Raw genomic sequence first — 18,064 nt, 5'->3', positions numbered from 1 at the left:
TTTTATGTCTTTATGAAACGAAATCAAGGAAAAAATTCATTCAAAGTCATTTTTTTTGTTTGAAATGCATACAATGGAACATGCATTAAAAGCAATGACAGTGTAGTGTAAAGATTTGTTTCTATCCCGGTGCAGAATATCCAACGTGTGGTCCAGATGAGTTTCGCTGTGCCAATGGCCGCTGCCTCAACCAGAAGAAATGGGAGTGCGACGGAGAGTTTGACTGTCAGGATCGTTCCGACGAAGCTCCTAAGAACCCTCGCTGCATGGATTCAGGTGCCATTACCATTTTTAAATAACATCTTGTTCAGAAAGGCTGCAGCTGCCTGCACCCTGGATCAAATTGACACGAATGTAATAAACCTCTCGTGTGTGATTTCAGAGAGAACGTGTAATGAGACAGACTTCATGTGCCGTAACGGCAAGTGCTTGAATGAGACTCTGCTGTGCGACCGCAACGATGACTGCGGTGATGGCTCTGATGAACTCAACTGCTTCATCAACGAGTGTCTCAACAGCAAGCTGAGTGGCTGCTCACAGCTCTGTGATGACCTCAAGATTGGCTTCAAGGTAAGTCCCTAATGCCAAAAGGCAAATCACATGACCTCGTGACTTTGCAGATCTTGATTGGCCAAGAAACTATACTTCCATGACAACATAGCATTGTGGTTCTGCAAGTAAAAAAATCATATTCATTTCTCATAGAGATCTTGATTATCTGCCACAATATAGTAAACATTGATGTGATATTCATTGCATTTTATTCCTAATGTCAAGAAGTATTGCATTACCCAGAGTCCTCAGGTGTAAAAGCAACACAACCATAAAAATCATGTAAGCTACGACTGGACTTTCATCTTTTCGTTGTATTTTAATTTGTTCCAAATTAAATGTTTTATGGTCATGGTCTTCAACTGTTTTTGTAAGGATTTTTTGAAATGCCATTGACAAAAGCAGAGCTGTTCTATAAGGTAGGGCTCACTTTTATGCTCCATTGGTACATGGCTGCTTCACAAACAACAGGGTCTTTGAGTTTGGACCCACTCACGTTAGGTATGTGGTTACATAAGACAAAAACGTGTTTTGGTCCCTTGAAATTTGGAGCCCGTTCTTAGAACTGCTCGACTGCTCATATTTGTGGTGTTGAGGGTGTGGTCAGAGCTGCATTTAAAAAAAAAAAAAATCGCGACCGGACACCGGAGATGTTGGATGAATAAGAATTTTGGTCAAGAACACATCTGTCAGGTTTACTGGAAGCTGTTTTTTGACCCTTGTAATTAGTCTAGACATCATGTGGCAGAAGGCTGTGAGATTTTGACATATCTGGTTCCGTGCTCTTGCACCCTTCAGTGCCGCTGTCATCCTGGCTTCCAACTGAAGCGTGACGGGAAGACATGTGTGGATGTAGACGAATGTACCACCACCTACCCCTGTTCTCAACGCTGCATCAACACACATGGCAGCTTCCACTGTCTGTGCGTGGATGGCTTTGAACTCAGCCCCAACGACCCCACCATATGCAAGTCCACATCTGGTAAGGCATATTTGTGCTCATTTTTGCATTTGGATGTTGCGGTTTGGAAGTAATTCCTGAAACATATGTTTTCCCTTTGATATCTGCATGCAGAAGAGGAGCCCTATTTGATCTTTGCTAACCGGTACTACCTGAGAAAACTCAACCTGGACGGTTCCAACTACACCTTAATAAAACAGGTGAGTGTTTTATCTGGTTTGGTTTCTCAGTTTGACTGAAACACAAAGTTCATACACCTGTCGTACAATATCGTATCTACCACTGTTTCAGGGTCTGAATAATGCCGTGGCACTGGACTTCCACTATGCAGAGCATATGATCTACTGGACAGATGTGACCACTCAGGGCAGCATGATCCGACGCATGCATATGAACGGCAGCAACATCGAGGTCAGTGAGGAAATCAAATTTGGCCTCTCGTTACTGTACAGTCTCCATGTTCTCTGCTAACGGTATCAAAGTTGTGAAAATGCCTGAACGGAAACTAATGCTGACTACAACGACAGGTTTTACACCGGACCTCCCTGAGTAACCCAGATGGCTTGGCAGTGGACTGGGTCGGTGGAAACCTGTACTGGTGTGACAAAGGACGGGACACCATTGAGGTGTCAAAACTTAATGGGGCCTATCGGACTGTTTTGGTCAACAATGGCTTAAGGGAACCTCGCGCTGTTGCTGTGGATGTTCGCTATGGGTGAGTAGCTCATCTCAACTAAGTTTAAAATTAGTTATTTTAACTCGTATATCCCAAAGGTATGTTTGTGTTACAGAGACACGCCTGGTTAGAATAGTTTTAACTGGAAAACTGTCTTTTTGTCCTGATCTTAAGGTACCTGTACTGGTCTGACTGGGGTGACAACCCTCACATTGGGAGAATCGGCATGGACGGCACCAATAGAAGTGTTATCGTAGAGGATAAGATCACCTGGCCCAATGGACTCACCCTGGACTTCATCAATGACCGAATATACTGGGCTGATGCGAGGGAGGACTATATTGAATTTGCCAGCCTTGATGGCACCAGCAGACACACAGGTAACCTGGTTTTACAATCGTAGAGGTAACATTAACATAGTAGGCAACATTGAAACACTCCTTTAGATCATTAATGTACTGAAGGATACAGTGTGTACTATTTTTATCTGGAGAAGTTGCATAATGAAGAAAAACTCAAATAACCAGGGAAGTCAAGGCCTTAGGCAGCCTTAGCAAGGAAGCCCAGGCAGCTCCTCTCCCTGGCCACTACTACCAGCTCCTCTGGGGGCATTCCAAGGCGTTTCCAGGCCACCTGAGAGATATGATCCCTTCAGTGTGTCCTCGGTCAGCCCCGGGTCTCCTCACAGAAGGATATGCCTGAAAGAACCCCCCAGGGAGGCACCCAGTAGGCGTCTTAACCAGATGCCTGAACCATCTCAGCTGGCTCCTCTTGACGTGGAGGAGCAGCGGTTCTACTCTGAGCCTCATTTCGGCTGCCTGTATTCACAATCTCGTTCTTTTGGTCTTTACCCAAAGTTCATGCCCATAGTTGAGGGATGGCACGGTAAACAGAGAGCGCTGCCTTTCGTCTTCGCTTCCTTTTCGGAAGACAAACATGTTGATCACAAATTCAGGAAAAACGTTGACATGTGGCTTACCATATAAAAAACAACAACACCATGTAGGATGTGAGTGCACACGTGTTTCCTCCTTCTCTTGTCAAATAAATCCAGACATGGACTCATTTGAGACTCGCCAAGTGAAAGCAGCCAGGTCCAGATGGTTGTGTGTGGTGCTAGATTCCTGTGAGCACATGCCCAGGGGACAGAGACATTGAATAGGGGAGATTGTCCTGATCAGTGAGGCTTCTAACATGTATGACGTCTGCATAGCCCTTGGTTGTTTAGCACACTTATACTACAATAGTTGATATTGTCAGCCAGCTGGGCGCACAGAGGAATTCTGAAGCTCTGCAGTGTCTGTATTCTCAGCTCATGAACAGCTGTGGCATTCCATTATTTTGTAGATGAACAGCGTACGTTATGTACAATCGTGGGTGTGTGGGATTGTATACAATCTCCAGAATTTACATGTTGCAATACACATTTTATACATTTTGATGAATGCATTTTTTTATACACTCAATCTAAGGTCATTGATTATAGCAAATCACAGTACTGTCTTATCCTGGTGGTATGTCTAGTCAGCTATACACCCCTCCTTTGATACACAAGCACAAACACCAAAGTGGGCTTGTGTGTGTGTGTGTTTGCAGAATAAGATAAGGATTGACCAAAGGGCACTTCATGCTAATCTGACTAATATCTCTCTTCCAATGTTGTATAGCCAGTCCTGAAAGAAACATTTCAATTTCACTTAAAGCACAGAGTCTTTTAAAATCAATTCAGAATGTGCAGTGAGACCATCTGTGTAGATTCTCATTCATCCTCGTCATCGTTATCCAAAACCCATTGATTCGGTAGCAACTGGATTTTAAGTTTCAAGAAAAACAAAAATCCAATTGCTACTGACTGATTGGGGTTTAGACAATTCAGATTGTCTAAGCAGTTACTTCATGACCAATATGCATGTGTGCTGTGTCCTCCCACATGTGCCCACATATTTGTTTTGCTGTGTTCAATAGAAAATATTAGTGTGTTTCCAACACACACCTCAACCTCAAACACTAGGAGCAAACAGATGATAGGAATATAGAAGCAGCAAAGATCCAGTTAGAGTGTAAAACCTAATCAGGTGTACAGTTGATTGTATAACGCGCAGATATAGTGGAGCTACTTTAGCTGCGTCCCACCCTGCCGCTCTGTTATATTGTAACTGTGCTAGAGAGTCCACGTGATTTCTCTTTAGGACACAGCGCCAACAGTCATTTGATTTCTAGAATATGACGGTAGTTGGTTTGAGATTGGCATGTAACATTACTCTTTGTATTTGATAAGACACTGGCTGTTTTATGCTGTACGCACTAGGGTTGGGACAATTTAAGATTTCACTATGAATTACAATAAAAAGCACTCACTCTACTGATGGGAAACTCACAAATAGGTCAAATAGTTATAATTTCACATAGGCGAAGGTGGGAGTCATGTCTTATAATGATCTAATTTAAGATTTGATTGATTTCTGGTGTGTTTTTTGCAGTTCTCAGCCAGGACATCCCCCACATCTTCGCCATGACTCTCTTTGAGGAGTACATTTACTGGACCGACTGGGAAACCAAGTCAATCAACAGAGCTCACAAGAGTCTGGGAACCAACAAAACCACCTTGATCAGCACCCTGCATCGACCCATGGACATCCACATTTACCATCCCTATCGCCAGCCTGAGGGTAAAAGACACTATTAGCACCACATGTGCGCATCACCAAAGTGATGCGTTCTATGCAGTTGCATCATTATACACCAGCTCTTTCTACTTTAATCTAAATCATATCATAAAACTAAAATCTTTTTTTTTTGTCTCTTTCCCAGTGCTCAATCATCCATGTCAGACAAACAATGGCGGTTGCAGTAACCTCTGTCTTCTCTCTCCTGGAGGAGGTTACAAATGTGCCTGTCCCACTAACTTCTACCTGGCCAGTGATCAGCGCACATGCATGTCTAACTGCACAGCTAGCCAGGTATAAAGACTGTGTAAACATCTTATCATCTCTGTGAATATGACATCATGGCCGATCTTGATAAGTGGCTTTTCAAGTCTACATGTCTCGCAGTGGCTTGTTTGATGAATTCCTTACACCAAGTGATTGTCTCTCGACAGTTGGCTGGTAGCCCAGTGCTACGGTTTCTGTTGTACCCCTAAATTAACTTTAATTTCCCTCTTGCTGCTGTAGTTTGTGTGCAAAAACGACAAGTGCATTCCATTTTGGTGGAAATGTGACACAGAGGATGATTGCGGTGACCGTTCGGACGAGCCAGCTGATTGTCGTAAGTGTTCTAAGAAAGATGACGAGAAATCCTGAAACGTAATGCAGACACCAGAAGATATTGTTTATGTAGGTTCAGAGTGGTCTTACTAAACTATCGCTCTGTCTTCCAGCTGAATTCAAATGCAGACCGGGGCAGTTCCAGTGTGGAACGGGCATCTGCACCAACCCTGCCTACATCTGTGATGGAGACAACGACTGCCAGGACAGCTCAGATGAAGCCAACTGTGGTATGTCTTTCTTTCTTTACACTATACAATTATTAATTCTCCAAAATCTACGTTTTCATCACCTTTCTTTGTGTCTCTACAGATATCCACGTTTGCCTGCCCAGCCAGTTCAAATGTTCTCACCCAAGTCGCTGCATCCCGGGCATCTTCCGGTGCAACGGCCAGGACAACTGTGGAGAAGGAGAGGATGAAAAAGACTGTCGTGAGTTTAAAGCTTTTTTCCCCCCCACGTCTTTGCCATCTTTCACTTTGCTGTTTGACTTCACTCAGTACATGTCTATTATTCTCCCATCACAGCTGAGGTGACGTGTGCGCCCACCCAGTTCCAGTGTGCCATCACCAAACGCTGCATACCTCGCGTGTGGGTGTGTGACCGTGACAACGATTGTGTGGATGGATCGGATGAACCCGCCAACTGCAGTAAGACTAACTGCCTATTTTGTTTTTCATGTTTTACATCTCTTTATTGTTTACGACATCATAGAGCAACTTAGATTATTGTAACCTCCTGTACGTTGGCTTGGACCGATCCTCTCTCAACCGCCTCCAGCTCAGCACCAGCACCAGTCTCATCATCCCGGTCTGTTTTTGTATTGATGTTAAACTTCTATGAATTGTTTTTAAAGTCCTCAATGGTTATTATGGCCCATCTCTTATTATGACCAACTATTGCTGGAGGTTCCTAAAACCAGACTTAAGTCTAGAGAGTGACGGAGCCTTTGCCACTGCCCCCAGACTCTGGAACAGTCTTCCCCTCTATATTAGAACCTCCCAGACTGTATAGACTTTTTAATCCTTCCTTAGAACCCACTTCTACTCTGACGTTTCATAAATTAGCACATGTTTTTACTGATTACTGTAATTTTATTGTTTTTATTCCTCATGTATTTATGAATTTACATATTTTTGCTGTCGTTTTAAAGGTGCTCTAGATATAAAGTTTGAGTTGAGTTGAAAAAAAAAAACGTCCATTGTGACATAGTAAGCACACCAGTGTGTGTAGTACAGAAGTTTGGACAAGAGATATCGGTGGAAATGTGACACATACATTGTGTGTTGCTGAACGAGATGCTCTTGCACAACAAGGGCTGCAATCTCACGCTGCTATTTTCCTCCACGGCATCCCAGATAAACAAAACCAGCCAGATGAAATGTTTTGCATGTTTTATTCATACATCTATCAAACCGTTCGCTTGACAGGCTTCAGACTTTGCGGTTGTTTGGATAAGAAATGCAAGGATTCATATCCTATCAGTAAAAATGGGACAGAAATACGGCAAACGAGCCGCTTCCGAAAGTCAGCTGAAGCCCAAGAAGCGAGTTCTGCACAGTATTTGCATTATATATGCAGCATAATGCATATATTTTCTACTACATTGTTTTGGAGTCATTGATTAGCAGTCGTTAAAATTGTACCCCAAATGTTTCCCTCTTCAGCCCAGATGACCTGCGGCGTGGACGAGTTCAGATGTAAAGACTCTGGACGCTGCATCCCTGCTCGTTGGAAGTGCGACGGCGAGGACGACTGCGGCGACGCTTCAGATGAACCAAAAGAAGAGTGTGGTAAGAATCTCCTCTCCTTCAACCCAATGAAAATTCATGCCACAGATATTTTTCGGACTTCAATGTGAGGATTGAGTTATTTTGTTTGCTTCGATCCTCACATTTCCCTGTGCTCTGCATAGCGGAGAGGACATGTGAGCCGTACCAGTTCCGGTGCAAGAACAACCGCTGCGTACCGGGCCGCTGGCAGTGCGACTATGACAATGACTGTGGGGACAACTCGGATGAAGACAACTGCAGTATGTCTCAGTGGCGGCTTTAAAATAGCACCTTCCTAATACTAAATGCTTGTTACCTCACTGCCATTACCTTGACCACTAACTACATGCTCACTCTGCACATTGATCTTGTTGACTGTGTGCACATTCAGCACTAACATCTATTCCCTGTCATTTCTGGTGCATCTTGCCTCATCTGATATGTGTTTCATTTCATACTGTCCTGTTGGCATGAGCCAGAGGTAAGTTACTCCATCTTCATATGAAGCACTTCCATATTCTGTGCTGTGTCTATTACTTTCCATTATGTTTGTTCTCACTGTGATCCCCACCCACCTATGAGTCTGGAGGCTCATCTCTGAATAATAATCTTTATTTCAAAATTGCTGGGCTGTTTTGCTTTGCCACTAGATGCCACTGCACAACCCTATTTATAATGTTTGTAGTTGATTCAGTGGCATGTGATAAATAAACCCCTTCCTGGTTGTCTACAGTTTTCCGTGCGCTTGTCTCAGCTCGTTTGTGCCGCTGAACGCGCCGTCATCAACACTAACCTCGTCTCTTTTCTTCTCCAGTGCCGCGACAATGTTCCGAAAGTGAGTTTGCCTGCACAAACGGTCGCTGTATTGCCGGGAGGTGGAAGTGTGATGGAGACCATGACTGTGCCGACGGGTCTGATGAGGTGCAGACATGTTTGTCTTGTGTTTGTTTATGTTTGTGACCTTGGTATAAGATATTTAATGTGATCTCAGTTGGTATAAAGGCCGACTCTCACTTACCTGCGTGCTGGGATGGTTTTTGCAGCATGGTTGTGATCTGAAGTGTGACAACGACCAATACCAGTGTAAGAATGGACACTGTATTCCCATCCGCTGGCGGTGCGATGCTGATCCTGACTGCATGGATGGAAGTGATGAGGAGAATTGTGGCAGTGCTGGTAAGTGAATTTTTACCCTTTTTAAACTACTATTTTAAGGTGTGAACTGAAATTGTGAAAAATGTGAGAAGGACAATTTGTGGAAGCATACAAAAAATGTTCCTCCCTTTTTCTCAGCCGGACGTCACTGCCCTCTGGATGAGTTCCAGTGCAACAACACTTTGTGCAAACCGCTCGCCTGGAAGTGTGACGGGGAGGATGACTGTGGGGACAACTCTGACGAGAACCCCGAGGAGTGCAGTGAGTGCGGTCTTGTGAATCATTGATCTATTTTGTTGTTTACCTACTTTTTTTTTTACACGGTGCATTTCGTCCCGCTTGTCTTCTTTCTTTGTCTCCCTCCCAGGGAGGTTCCAGTGTCCTCCCACCAGGGCTTTCCGCTGCCAAAACGACCGCGTATGTCTGCAGGTCTCCAAGAGATGTGATGGTGTCAATAACTGTGGCGACAACTCTGATGAAGTGAACTGCCGTGAGTTGAGCTGCATGTAATAAAAACCCTACTTTTTCCATTTTGCTGTAGGAGATTGCTGACCTGTGCATGTGGCGTTATGTATTCACAGGGGCCCCTCCAGCTGTTCCCACATGTGAGAAGGATGAGTTCTTGTGCACAAACAGCAGATGCATCAGCTCCACTCTGCGCTGTAACTTCTTCAACGACTGTGAAGACTACGGCTCCGATGAGATCAACTGCAAGACAGGTGCTCACAGGCCTCATGACTCAAAGGTTTAGAAATGAAATGCACTGACTCAGCTCTGACTCGTTGGATTGTTTGTTTTTCCAGATACAAAGCTAAATGACTGTAGGAGTAACAGGACTCATTGTGGTGATGGAGATGAAGCCCACTGTGTCACCAATGGCACCGACTCCTTCTGCTCCTGCAAACCAGGCTTCCAGAAAATAGGACACCGCACCTGTGGAGGTACAGATGCAGTAAACTCTGCAAATGTCATGACAAATCATCAAATGTTGAAAATATAGCAAAAGTTCATTGTTGCTTTATACTCCATTTTTCAGATAAGAACGAGTGTCTGCAGTTTGGAATCTGTTCCCACAGTTGTAACAACACCAAAGGCTCCTTCAAATGCAGCTGCCACAAATATTTTACCAGGATCAATGACACTTGCAAAGCTGACAGTGAGTCCTTCCTGCTTTGAGGCTTTTATTTAAAAGGAGATGCACGTAGAACAACATTTGACATTTGTTCATGTCAAAGTTCCCTTTTGACTGTTTTTTTCTGTTTTGCTCATCCAGGCATGAACAGCAGCCGACAGATTCTGTACATAGCTGATGACAATGAAATCCGCAGCCTGGACCCCGGCATGCCCAACTGGCGCTATGAGCAGACCTTTCAAGGCGACGCCAGCGTTCGCATTGATGCGATGGACCTGCACGTCAAGACCAATCACATCTTCTGGACCAACTGGCACACTGGCCGCATCTCCTCCTATGAACTCCCGGGACAGTCCACGTCACCGCCGTCCTCCGCCAACTCTCACCGTCTCAAACGGCAGAGCGAGGGCAGGATCACCAACCTGCAGGTAATGCTGGTCAAATGTCGGGCAACTTTAAACACGCCACGCACTGAAATATACGACTGCGCTGTAAACACCATTCTGCCTTTTTGTCCAGATCAAAGAGCTGAAGATGCCTCGGGGTATAGCAGTGGACTGGGTGGCTGGTAATCTGTACTGGACTGACTCAGGTCGGGATGTAATCGAAGTGGCACAGATGTCAGGCCAACACTGCAAAACTCTTGTCTCTGGCATGATAGATGAGCCTTACGCCATTGTTGTGGACCCACAAAGAGGGTAAAAGACAGCTGACTGATGGTGGCTTTACTCAAATCACATAATCATATAATATCTCTGTATATTCTCATTCATCCATGTTGTAATTCTCCAATGTAGCAAACAGATTAAAAATCATATATGATATATTATATCATTGCTATCTAAGGTGTTTTCTGTTTTTCATTCTTGTGTTTTGTGGTTTCTCCTCAGCACCATGTACTGGGCAGACTGGGGGAACCATCCCAAAATTGAGACCGCTGCCATGGACGGTACTCTGAGGCAGACTCTGGTCCATGAGAACATCCAGTGGCCCACCGGTCAGTAATGAAGCAGAACAGATTGATTTATCTTTATTCAGATTTAAAGGGTTTGCGTGTCATAGTTCAACAATCTGACAGTGTGGAGTTGTCCTGCAGATCCATAGATGTTTATTCTCATGTTTTGATCGGTACACTCTTCGACTCTGCCTCTACAGGTCTGGCTGTGGACTACTTCAACGAGCGTCTTTACTGGGCCGATGCTAAACTCTCAGTTATTGGTAGTGTTCGCCTGGACGGCTCTGATCCGGTCATTGCTGTTTCTGGCATCAAAAACAGTTGAGTCGTTTGCACACAGGAAAAAAAACAGTATGAAACTGTGATAAGCCCCAGTGATAACATGCCGCAGAAATATTTATTGCCTGATCTGTTTTCTCATTCCCAGACCTGCTCCATCCATTCAGCATAGATATCTTTGAGGATTACATATATGGGGTCACGTATATCAATAACGTTGTCTTCCGGGTCAACAAGTTTGGCAAAGGCCGCATGGAAAATCTTACCACGGGCATCAACCATGCTACTGACATTGTGCTGTATCACCGTTACAAGCAGCCAGAGAGTGAGTGTAAAAACAGATGTTGATGTAAGATAACAAGTGTTTCCCGCAGTTCAGTGCACGTTTAATCCTGTGTCTTTTTTCTCTGTATTAGTGACTAATCCATGTGACAGGAAAAAGTGTGAGTGGCTGTGTCTGCTCAGCCCCAGTGGACCCGTGTGTACCTGTCCTAATAACTATGTGGCCAACAATGGCACGTGTGTGGAGAGACCAACCCCCACGCAGTCGCCGTTCTGTAAGTCTGCACAAACAAACGGCACAATCCCTGCTTTCACTTTGACATCGTTAGCATCGGAGTGTTTTTAAAAGTCAGAGTCTTCACACGAAATGTTGGTGGCTCATGGAGTTCCCCTTGTGCAGCTCCCCCCTCAGTGCCCTGCGATGTTCAGTGTCAGAACGGCGGAAGCTGCTTCCTCAATGCTCGCCAGGTGGCCAAGTGTCGCTGTCAGCCCAGCTACACCGGAGAGAGATGTGAGATCAACCAGTGCAGGGACTACTGCAAGAATGGAGGCACCTGCACTGCTTCTCCTACAGGTATATTACTAACACATTAGTCATATGCAATCAGTTAGTATGGGAATAATTCATGCTCAGATGTTCCTAATACAGTGTCTCCTGTCTGTCGGTTGGTCAGTCTACCACTTTGGTCCGAATAGGAATATCTCATGACATCAAATTCAGATGCTAAATTTGTCCGATTTCTGACTCGAGTCAATCCTTTCTCTTAAGTCGTGATATATCTGTATGACGACTTGGAAATGTTAAGAAAAGTGAAGCCAGTTCCATTAATGTTTTGAGCAAAGCATCTCAACTGAATTGCTCACAATGTTGGTACAGTGTCTAGGCCCAAGCGTTGACTCACCAATTTTATTGCTATTTTTGCCTCCGATTTCTTTTAACTTGTAATTAATCTTTTACCTGAACTGTAGGCGCCCCAACCTGCAGATGCCCAAAGGGTTTCACGGGGCCCACCTGCAACCGCCACACTTGTCAGGACTACTGCCTGAACAGAGGCAACTGCTCAGTCAACACAGGCAACCAGCCAACCTGTAGCTGCCCCCCAGAGTATCAGGGAGACAAGTGCCAGTACAGTAAGTGGCATTTATTGTTTTAATTTGTGGATTGTGGACGAGTTTGTTTGTACATTTTCAAATGTGTATGATTTGTGTTTGTTATTGGCATAAGAAAAGACACAGACTATTAAAAACCTCTTTATATTCTGATAAGAACTCAATCTAGGTGCTCCTAAATGACGCAATTTGTGTGTTTGGATAAATGAACATTGAGCCTTCTGATTTTCCAAAATGCCTTGTGTCACAAACCTCTCACCACCTCCTCCTCTGCATGTTCAGGTAAATGTGAAGGGTACTGTCTGAATGGCGGAACCTGCCTAGAAACCTCCAATGGCACCAAACTGTGTCTGTGCCCCACCCAGTACATTGGACACCAGTGCGACCTGGACAAATGTCAATTCTGTGGAGCGGGCAAATGTTTGACGTCCTCCTCAGGGGAGGTGTCCTGCAGGTGGGTAACCTGTAGAACGTGGACTTGGATTAGTAAATATTGGATGGCTCAGTGACACGTGGAAAAAAAGTCAGACTCTCCATGCGTGTTGCACTTATATGTGATTGTTACAGTAAATCTTCAATTCTGTGTGTTTTTATCTGTGTGTGTGTGTGTGTAGTTGTCCCAATGGTCAGACCCACACCAGCTGCTATTCCTGTCTGAACTACTGTGCAAATGGGCAATGTTCAGTCGACACTCGCACACTGCTTCCTCAGTGCAAGTAAGACATGACATGACACGACATGACACTCACCCCAGTCTGCGTATACCAATCTATGCCTTTTGAAAACCACGTAAGACACTTTGTAACGCTGGCTCATTGTGTGTCCAGGTGTCCTGCTGCGTGGAGAGGATACAGATGTGAAGTTGCAGCTGCACCTGTAGATTCTCCCTCTTCCAGTGGAAGTGAGTCACACAGCGTCTGACTGCTGAGTCTTGTACTAGAACCTTTGCTCTTTGGTCCTGATTGTTCACATTATTTGCTCTCTCACAGGTACCGCCCCCATCGCCATCCCAGTGCTTCTGCTGCTGTTAGTGGCTCTGCTGGTGGTTGGTGCCATCTTGTGGTACAAGCGGAGAATGCGAGGGTACGTTCCTGGCTCAGAGAGTCCTGTTCAGTTCAAACTCCCATTTCTCACCTGTTCCTCACACCTATGCTGTCTATCTTCTCTTTTGATAACCATCTATTTCCTGTCTCCCAGGTCTCTATGGCCGGGCAAATCTCATTCTCAGTGCTCGCGGTAACTTTATAGGATTACATAATTAAGCTGTTGATCCACAAATCCTGTCCCCTTCATTCCCTAATATCCAGCTGGATTGGCCATGTTCTATGTCAGTCCATTTGTCCCTTCTGTTGATCGGTGTAGAAAATATGTCTGTCTGTCTTTGCCCGTCATCTCCTGTGTTCCTCCGTGGGGGTTCCAGCTCCAGGAAAACAGGAACCTGTTGACTCTTTAATCTGACATCATTTTGCTGGTGATGCACAAACAATTGAACTGTTTTGTTCTGCGTGCATCTCCATACCTTCCCTTGTGTAAATGTTGGGCTGACGCCGTGTGCTTGCATTGTAAATTGTGCGTCTATGAATATTATAAACAATAATGCTTGCCAACAGCTGATTATTTATAATGTGAAAATCCAGCATTCTCCACAATAGACATGCTGCAGTACATTTTCTTGGTTTTATCAAATGGTCTTTTGACAAACAAAAAAAAAGCTCATTTGACAACCTTTTAATAAATGTTGTCTTGGTTGTGTGGATTGTGTGTAGCTGGTGTTGAGGCAGTACCTTGTTTAAGTTTAAGATACTCTCATTGCTATTTTGTGTTTCTCCCAGAAATAGCAAGTGTTATTCTTCGTTTGTTTTTAAAACAAGGGTCTAACTTTGTTGCTTTGATGGTTATTGAGTTTGTTCACCTTTGTCTGACTGTAGGGCCAAAGGCTTCCAGCATCACCGGATGACAAACGGAGCCATGAATGTTGAGATTGGGAACCCAGCATATAAGATATATGAAGGAGACCCTGATGATGACGCAGGGGAGCTCCTGGATTCAGATTTTGCTTTGGACCCGGACAAGGTATCACACTTTTTACCCCATTTCCAAAATGTTCATTTCTATCCACGTCTATTTTTGTTAGTTTGTTATGATAAATATCTTGTGTTGCTATTCTTTAGTTACGTTCATTAACCCTTAGTGCCCACAGATCTGTGCCACAGGTGCACCCAGGGTAACTTGCAGCGGGAATAATACACAACTCCTTAATAATAATGAAAATAATTTTAAAAAGTGTGTAATAATTTGTAGGTCACATCTTAGGTCAAAGTTATGATTAATTAGAAAACAGGAGTAGTGATAATATTTTTTTCTTTTCTTTTGGTTCATACAAATGAGCCAGGCGAACTGTGAAATGTGACATATTTCACAAATTTCAAATTTGCAAATGATAATATGAAAAGAAGGATATGAGACACTCTATACTGCACATTCGTATAGCCTCTGTATATACGTTTCAACACAGTAATGGAAGAAAACCGCCTAAATGTGCTGTGTGCTCTGTGTTCTAAGGGTTAAACCCCTGAATAAGAAGAAAGTATAAAGAGATGATGTGAGTCAAAGCCCAGACAGTGGAAATAAGGGCTTTCATGCATCACCTTTTTTTATTATATTCATTTTAAGACGATTAAAGTCTCCTTATTGGTCCACAGAGATCTGAAAGGAAATGCAGTTACAAATTGTTGGACTAGTTCCTCTCACAAAGAACCAGGACATAAAAACGTACCAAATCATTTACAAGTATTCTAGCGGCAAAAGCAAGATGTATTGTTAATGTTGCTCTCATGTGTCCTTGGAGTCACCACGTAATTTCCTTTGCTCCACAGCCGACTAACTTCACCAACCCAGTGTATGCCACCCTATACATGGGCGCCCACAACAGCCGCAACTCTCTGGCCAGCACAGATGAAAAGAAGGAGCTTCTCTCTCAGGGCGATGAGGACCTGAGTGACCCACTAGCATAGAGCTCGGCATGAATTGAATTCTGCCAACATTGCCCTGCCCAACCCAGTGAGCCGACAAGCTCCCTCGTCTTATGCCTTTACCAACTGAAACTGAAAAGAAAAGCAACAAAAAAAAAAGCAAGAACACTGTATAAAATGTATAAAATGAAGGACTACTTTTTTAAGTAATTGCAGTATTATATTTTGTTCTTTGACAAAAAAAAAAAAAAATCCTCTGGTGATGAAAAAGGATCCATTTTATAGACATTTTTTTTTCAGTTATTTTTAATTTTGCTCACCTCCTCACAATCTCACGCATATAGCCACTACCTCTGTGCAAATGTAAAAGATAGATAGAGCGGCCGTGGAACAAATTTAATTTTTTATTTTTGTATGAATTGTATAGGGAAAAAAGAAATATTGTTCCATCGTAGAAAAATGTTGCCAAGTCTTTGTTGTTCATGAAAGGGAGAAGAGTCGGCGTCACTATGAATGCTTCCTGGATGCTGGTTTTGGCTCGGTCTTTCACACTATGTGTATATGTAAGTTTGCTGCTGGAGGTTTTAAAGGGAGAAATAAGAAGTTGTGTAACTGCACATGTACACATGGAGGACTCGGCATCACAGTGTCTGCTCTGTTGTCTTAAAAAAAACAAAACATTCGAGCGATTGTCTTTTACCTCCTTGCACAGACTAAAGTTATATATATAAATATATTTGCATTTATATAAACCTATTAACAAAGTGTCTTGAAAATATACCCAGGAATACAAACATCAGTAACAAATAGCAGTCTGTACTTTTTAACATTTTTTTTTTTTTTAACATTATTATTATTATTTTTGACTTACTACGTGTCAGAAATGAATGAGTGGATTATGGCAGTGTGCGAGTGAGCTGCTGGATGAAGATGATTGTAATAAAGTCCACGTTCCTGGATGAAATAGTCTGGGATGGATATCTGTGGCCTTGGTTTAGCCTACTGCAGGACACTCTGGACAGAAGCCCGATTTTGCTCTGAAATTGTTGTAGAAAGTTCTCTTTTTTGGGGGGAGTGACGACAAGCTTCTGTGAATTTCCAGTCATCACTGAAAAAAAACCAATCTGCAACGAATAGTTAACTGAGAATGGTAACATTTAGCTTTTGGTCCTTGTCTTTTCATTGTAAATGTACTTTCAAGAAAGCCAGGGAACACGTTCAATGGTACGTATTTCTGGGGGAGGTTTGTTTTTTTTGTTTGTTTGTTGTTGGTTTTTTTGCATCGTATGTAATTACATGAACATGTAATTTAGGTTAATGCTCATTGTTAAGTGCATTCCCAGTAAGGAGACTGATTATCTTCCTGATAAGCATTCCTTTGTTAATTCCTTTGCCTTGCTGCTAACGCTAACCACCCGTCTGTCTGTCAGCCTGGTTTTTAAGTCTTCACAGTGTTGCTCTGTGTGTCTCACTGCTCACCACACTGCTTTTAACTGAGCTTCTTCTCAGCCATACCTGCCATATCACTGCACGGTGCTCTCACTCATCCTTCCTAAAGGAAACAAGTCTTTTACCTACACTTAATGACAGTATTGATGACATTATTATTATTTTTTTTTTAACATCCTGATCTATTAGAATTTCACCTCTCCATGTAAATTAAAACAATCATTTTTTTTCAGTTGGAAATTTTTAGTGGCTAAACCCACATGGATACTTGTGGTTCTGATTGTTTTGTTATAATTTTATTTCTTTTTGATATAAGAAATTAAATTGATTTTTTTATAGTAGAACTATACAGTGGCTCGGTCTGTCATTTTGGAGAGATGGAGAGGAAACGCAGTTGTTTATTATTTCTTGCTGGAGTTAATCAGGTTTTAACATCGGCTATCCTAAAAAGGCTTTAAAAATAAAACATGACCATGTAGCAAAACAGTTGTGTGAATGTTGCTTTATCAAGAAAGACCACCAGGCTTTTGCTTTTAAAAACTCATGTACTGCCAAAACAGTCTTTTATTTTTATATAGTTAGATAACTCATCTTATTTATTAAAAAGAAAGTGTCATCTTTCAGTCAATAGCTCATGGATCATTTCCTCTAAAGGTAATTTTTTGATTTCAATATACATAAATGTAAATGTCCACTTAAAGAATAGTGTCTTAAACAGCATAAGCCAAATGTAGTGTACAGAGTATCGCTCCCTTTGTGCCATTGTTACATTAAAACACAGGCTGCAGTTCTCGACAGCTGTTGACAGCTGAATTAGAAAATACAAAAACATCCTTCATCTATCACCACATCTATAGCAGATTAAAGTCATCTGAGCCCTTTTGACAGCAGTCCACGTGGAGTCCTCTTCATACATTTGTCACTTTGCGAATGCCACTTCAGGTGTGACAGAAAGTGTTGTCAAAGCATACGAGTATTTGGACAAGGCACCAAAACATAATCACTCATGTCAGATGGAATGAGCTGGAAGATACAGATAGTTAATAATCGAGCAGTCATCAAATCATTGTTCCCCTTGACCTTTCATTGCTGTGTGCCTTTGAAATCTGGAAAATGTAACTTTGTTTCATGTTATAAGGCTACTGTTAAAACGTACAAGGCAATAAAAATACAATCTTTAAAAAAAAAAAAAAAATGTAAAAGGAACATATGGCTGACCAACGAGAACACTGTTAACACAGAAAAAGGCACTCGGAAAAGCAAAACATGAGACATTCAATAAGGTTTGGTTTGGCTAGCTTGTCGCAGAGGGACACATGATTGAACTCATATTAATCAAACCATTGTCTGTAATAAGTCTCGATTGGACGTGCGAAGATTCTCTCTTGTTTGGAGGAAGGTTTTTGAACGTGTCTGTGAGGAGAATATCCCAGCAGCATTGTTGGCATCTTCCCTTGGCTGCCTCCCAGTCTAAGTCCTGCTATGACTGCATAATCTGAAGAA

At 42.8% G+C, this 18,064-nt stretch overlaps 1 protein-coding gene across 1 annotated transcript in view; it reads left to right on the top strand.

The window, feature by feature from the left end:
* Positions 1-17,767, top strand: part of LOC122760380 (low-density lipoprotein receptor-related protein 1-like) — a gene marked incomplete at its 5' end in the record, with an annotated part of 32,155 nt that extends 14,388 nt beyond the window's left edge. The window contains 37 exons of the mRNA XM_044015506.1: positions 136-276; positions 383-570; positions 1,351-1,534; positions 1,628-1,713; positions 1,805-1,924; positions 2,041-2,228; positions 2,364-2,569; positions 4,670-4,858; positions 5,001-5,149; positions 5,363-5,456; positions 5,569-5,685; positions 5,768-5,887; positions 5,983-6,105; positions 7,123-7,248; positions 7,371-7,487; positions 8,042-8,148; positions 8,271-8,403; positions 8,521-8,643; positions 8,750-8,872; positions 8,964-9,101; positions 9,186-9,323; positions 9,419-9,538; positions 9,656-9,942; positions 10,034-10,212; positions 10,405-10,511; positions 10,670-10,789; positions 10,897-11,073; positions 11,165-11,305; positions 11,431-11,604; positions 12,000-12,161; positions 12,423-12,594; positions 12,755-12,856; positions 12,968-13,041; positions 13,130-13,223; positions 13,338-13,376; positions 14,069-14,213; positions 15,017-17,767. Coding sequence (XP_043871441.1) covers positions 136-276; positions 383-570; positions 1,351-1,534; positions 1,628-1,713; positions 1,805-1,924; positions 2,041-2,228; positions 2,364-2,569; positions 4,670-4,858; positions 5,001-5,149; positions 5,363-5,456; positions 5,569-5,685; positions 5,768-5,887; positions 5,983-6,105; positions 7,123-7,248; positions 7,371-7,487; positions 8,042-8,148; positions 8,271-8,403; positions 8,521-8,643; positions 8,750-8,872; positions 8,964-9,101; positions 9,186-9,323; positions 9,419-9,538; positions 9,656-9,942; positions 10,034-10,212; positions 10,405-10,511; positions 10,670-10,789; positions 10,897-11,073; positions 11,165-11,305; positions 11,431-11,604; positions 12,000-12,161; positions 12,423-12,594; positions 12,755-12,856; positions 12,968-13,041; positions 13,130-13,223; positions 13,338-13,376; positions 14,069-14,213; positions 15,017-15,154 — 5,141 coding nt within the window. The remainder of the gene's footprint in view (positions 1-135; positions 277-382; positions 571-1,350; positions 1,535-1,627; positions 1,714-1,804; positions 1,925-2,040; positions 2,229-2,363; positions 2,570-4,669; positions 4,859-5,000; positions 5,150-5,362; positions 5,457-5,568; positions 5,686-5,767; positions 5,888-5,982; positions 6,106-7,122; positions 7,249-7,370; positions 7,488-8,041; positions 8,149-8,270; positions 8,404-8,520; positions 8,644-8,749; positions 8,873-8,963; positions 9,102-9,185; positions 9,324-9,418; positions 9,539-9,655; positions 9,943-10,033; positions 10,213-10,404; positions 10,512-10,669; positions 10,790-10,896; positions 11,074-11,164; positions 11,306-11,430; positions 11,605-11,999; positions 12,162-12,422; positions 12,595-12,754; positions 12,857-12,967; positions 13,042-13,129; positions 13,224-13,337; positions 13,377-14,068; positions 14,214-15,016) is intronic.
* Between the last annotated feature and the right edge of the window lie 297 nt (positions 17,768-18,064).

The sequence above is a fragment of the Solea senegalensis genome, unplaced genomic scaffold (assembly GCF_019176455.1).
Source record: "Solea senegalensis isolate Sse05_10M unplaced genomic scaffold, IFAPA_SoseM_1 scf7180000013505, whole genome shotgun sequence".
Lineage (NCBI taxonomy): Eukaryota > Metazoa > Chordata > Actinopteri > Pleuronectiformes > Soleidae > Solea > Solea senegalensis.
Note: the sequence above shows the minus strand (reverse complement) of the source record. Positions and strands in the feature narration are given on the sequence as shown.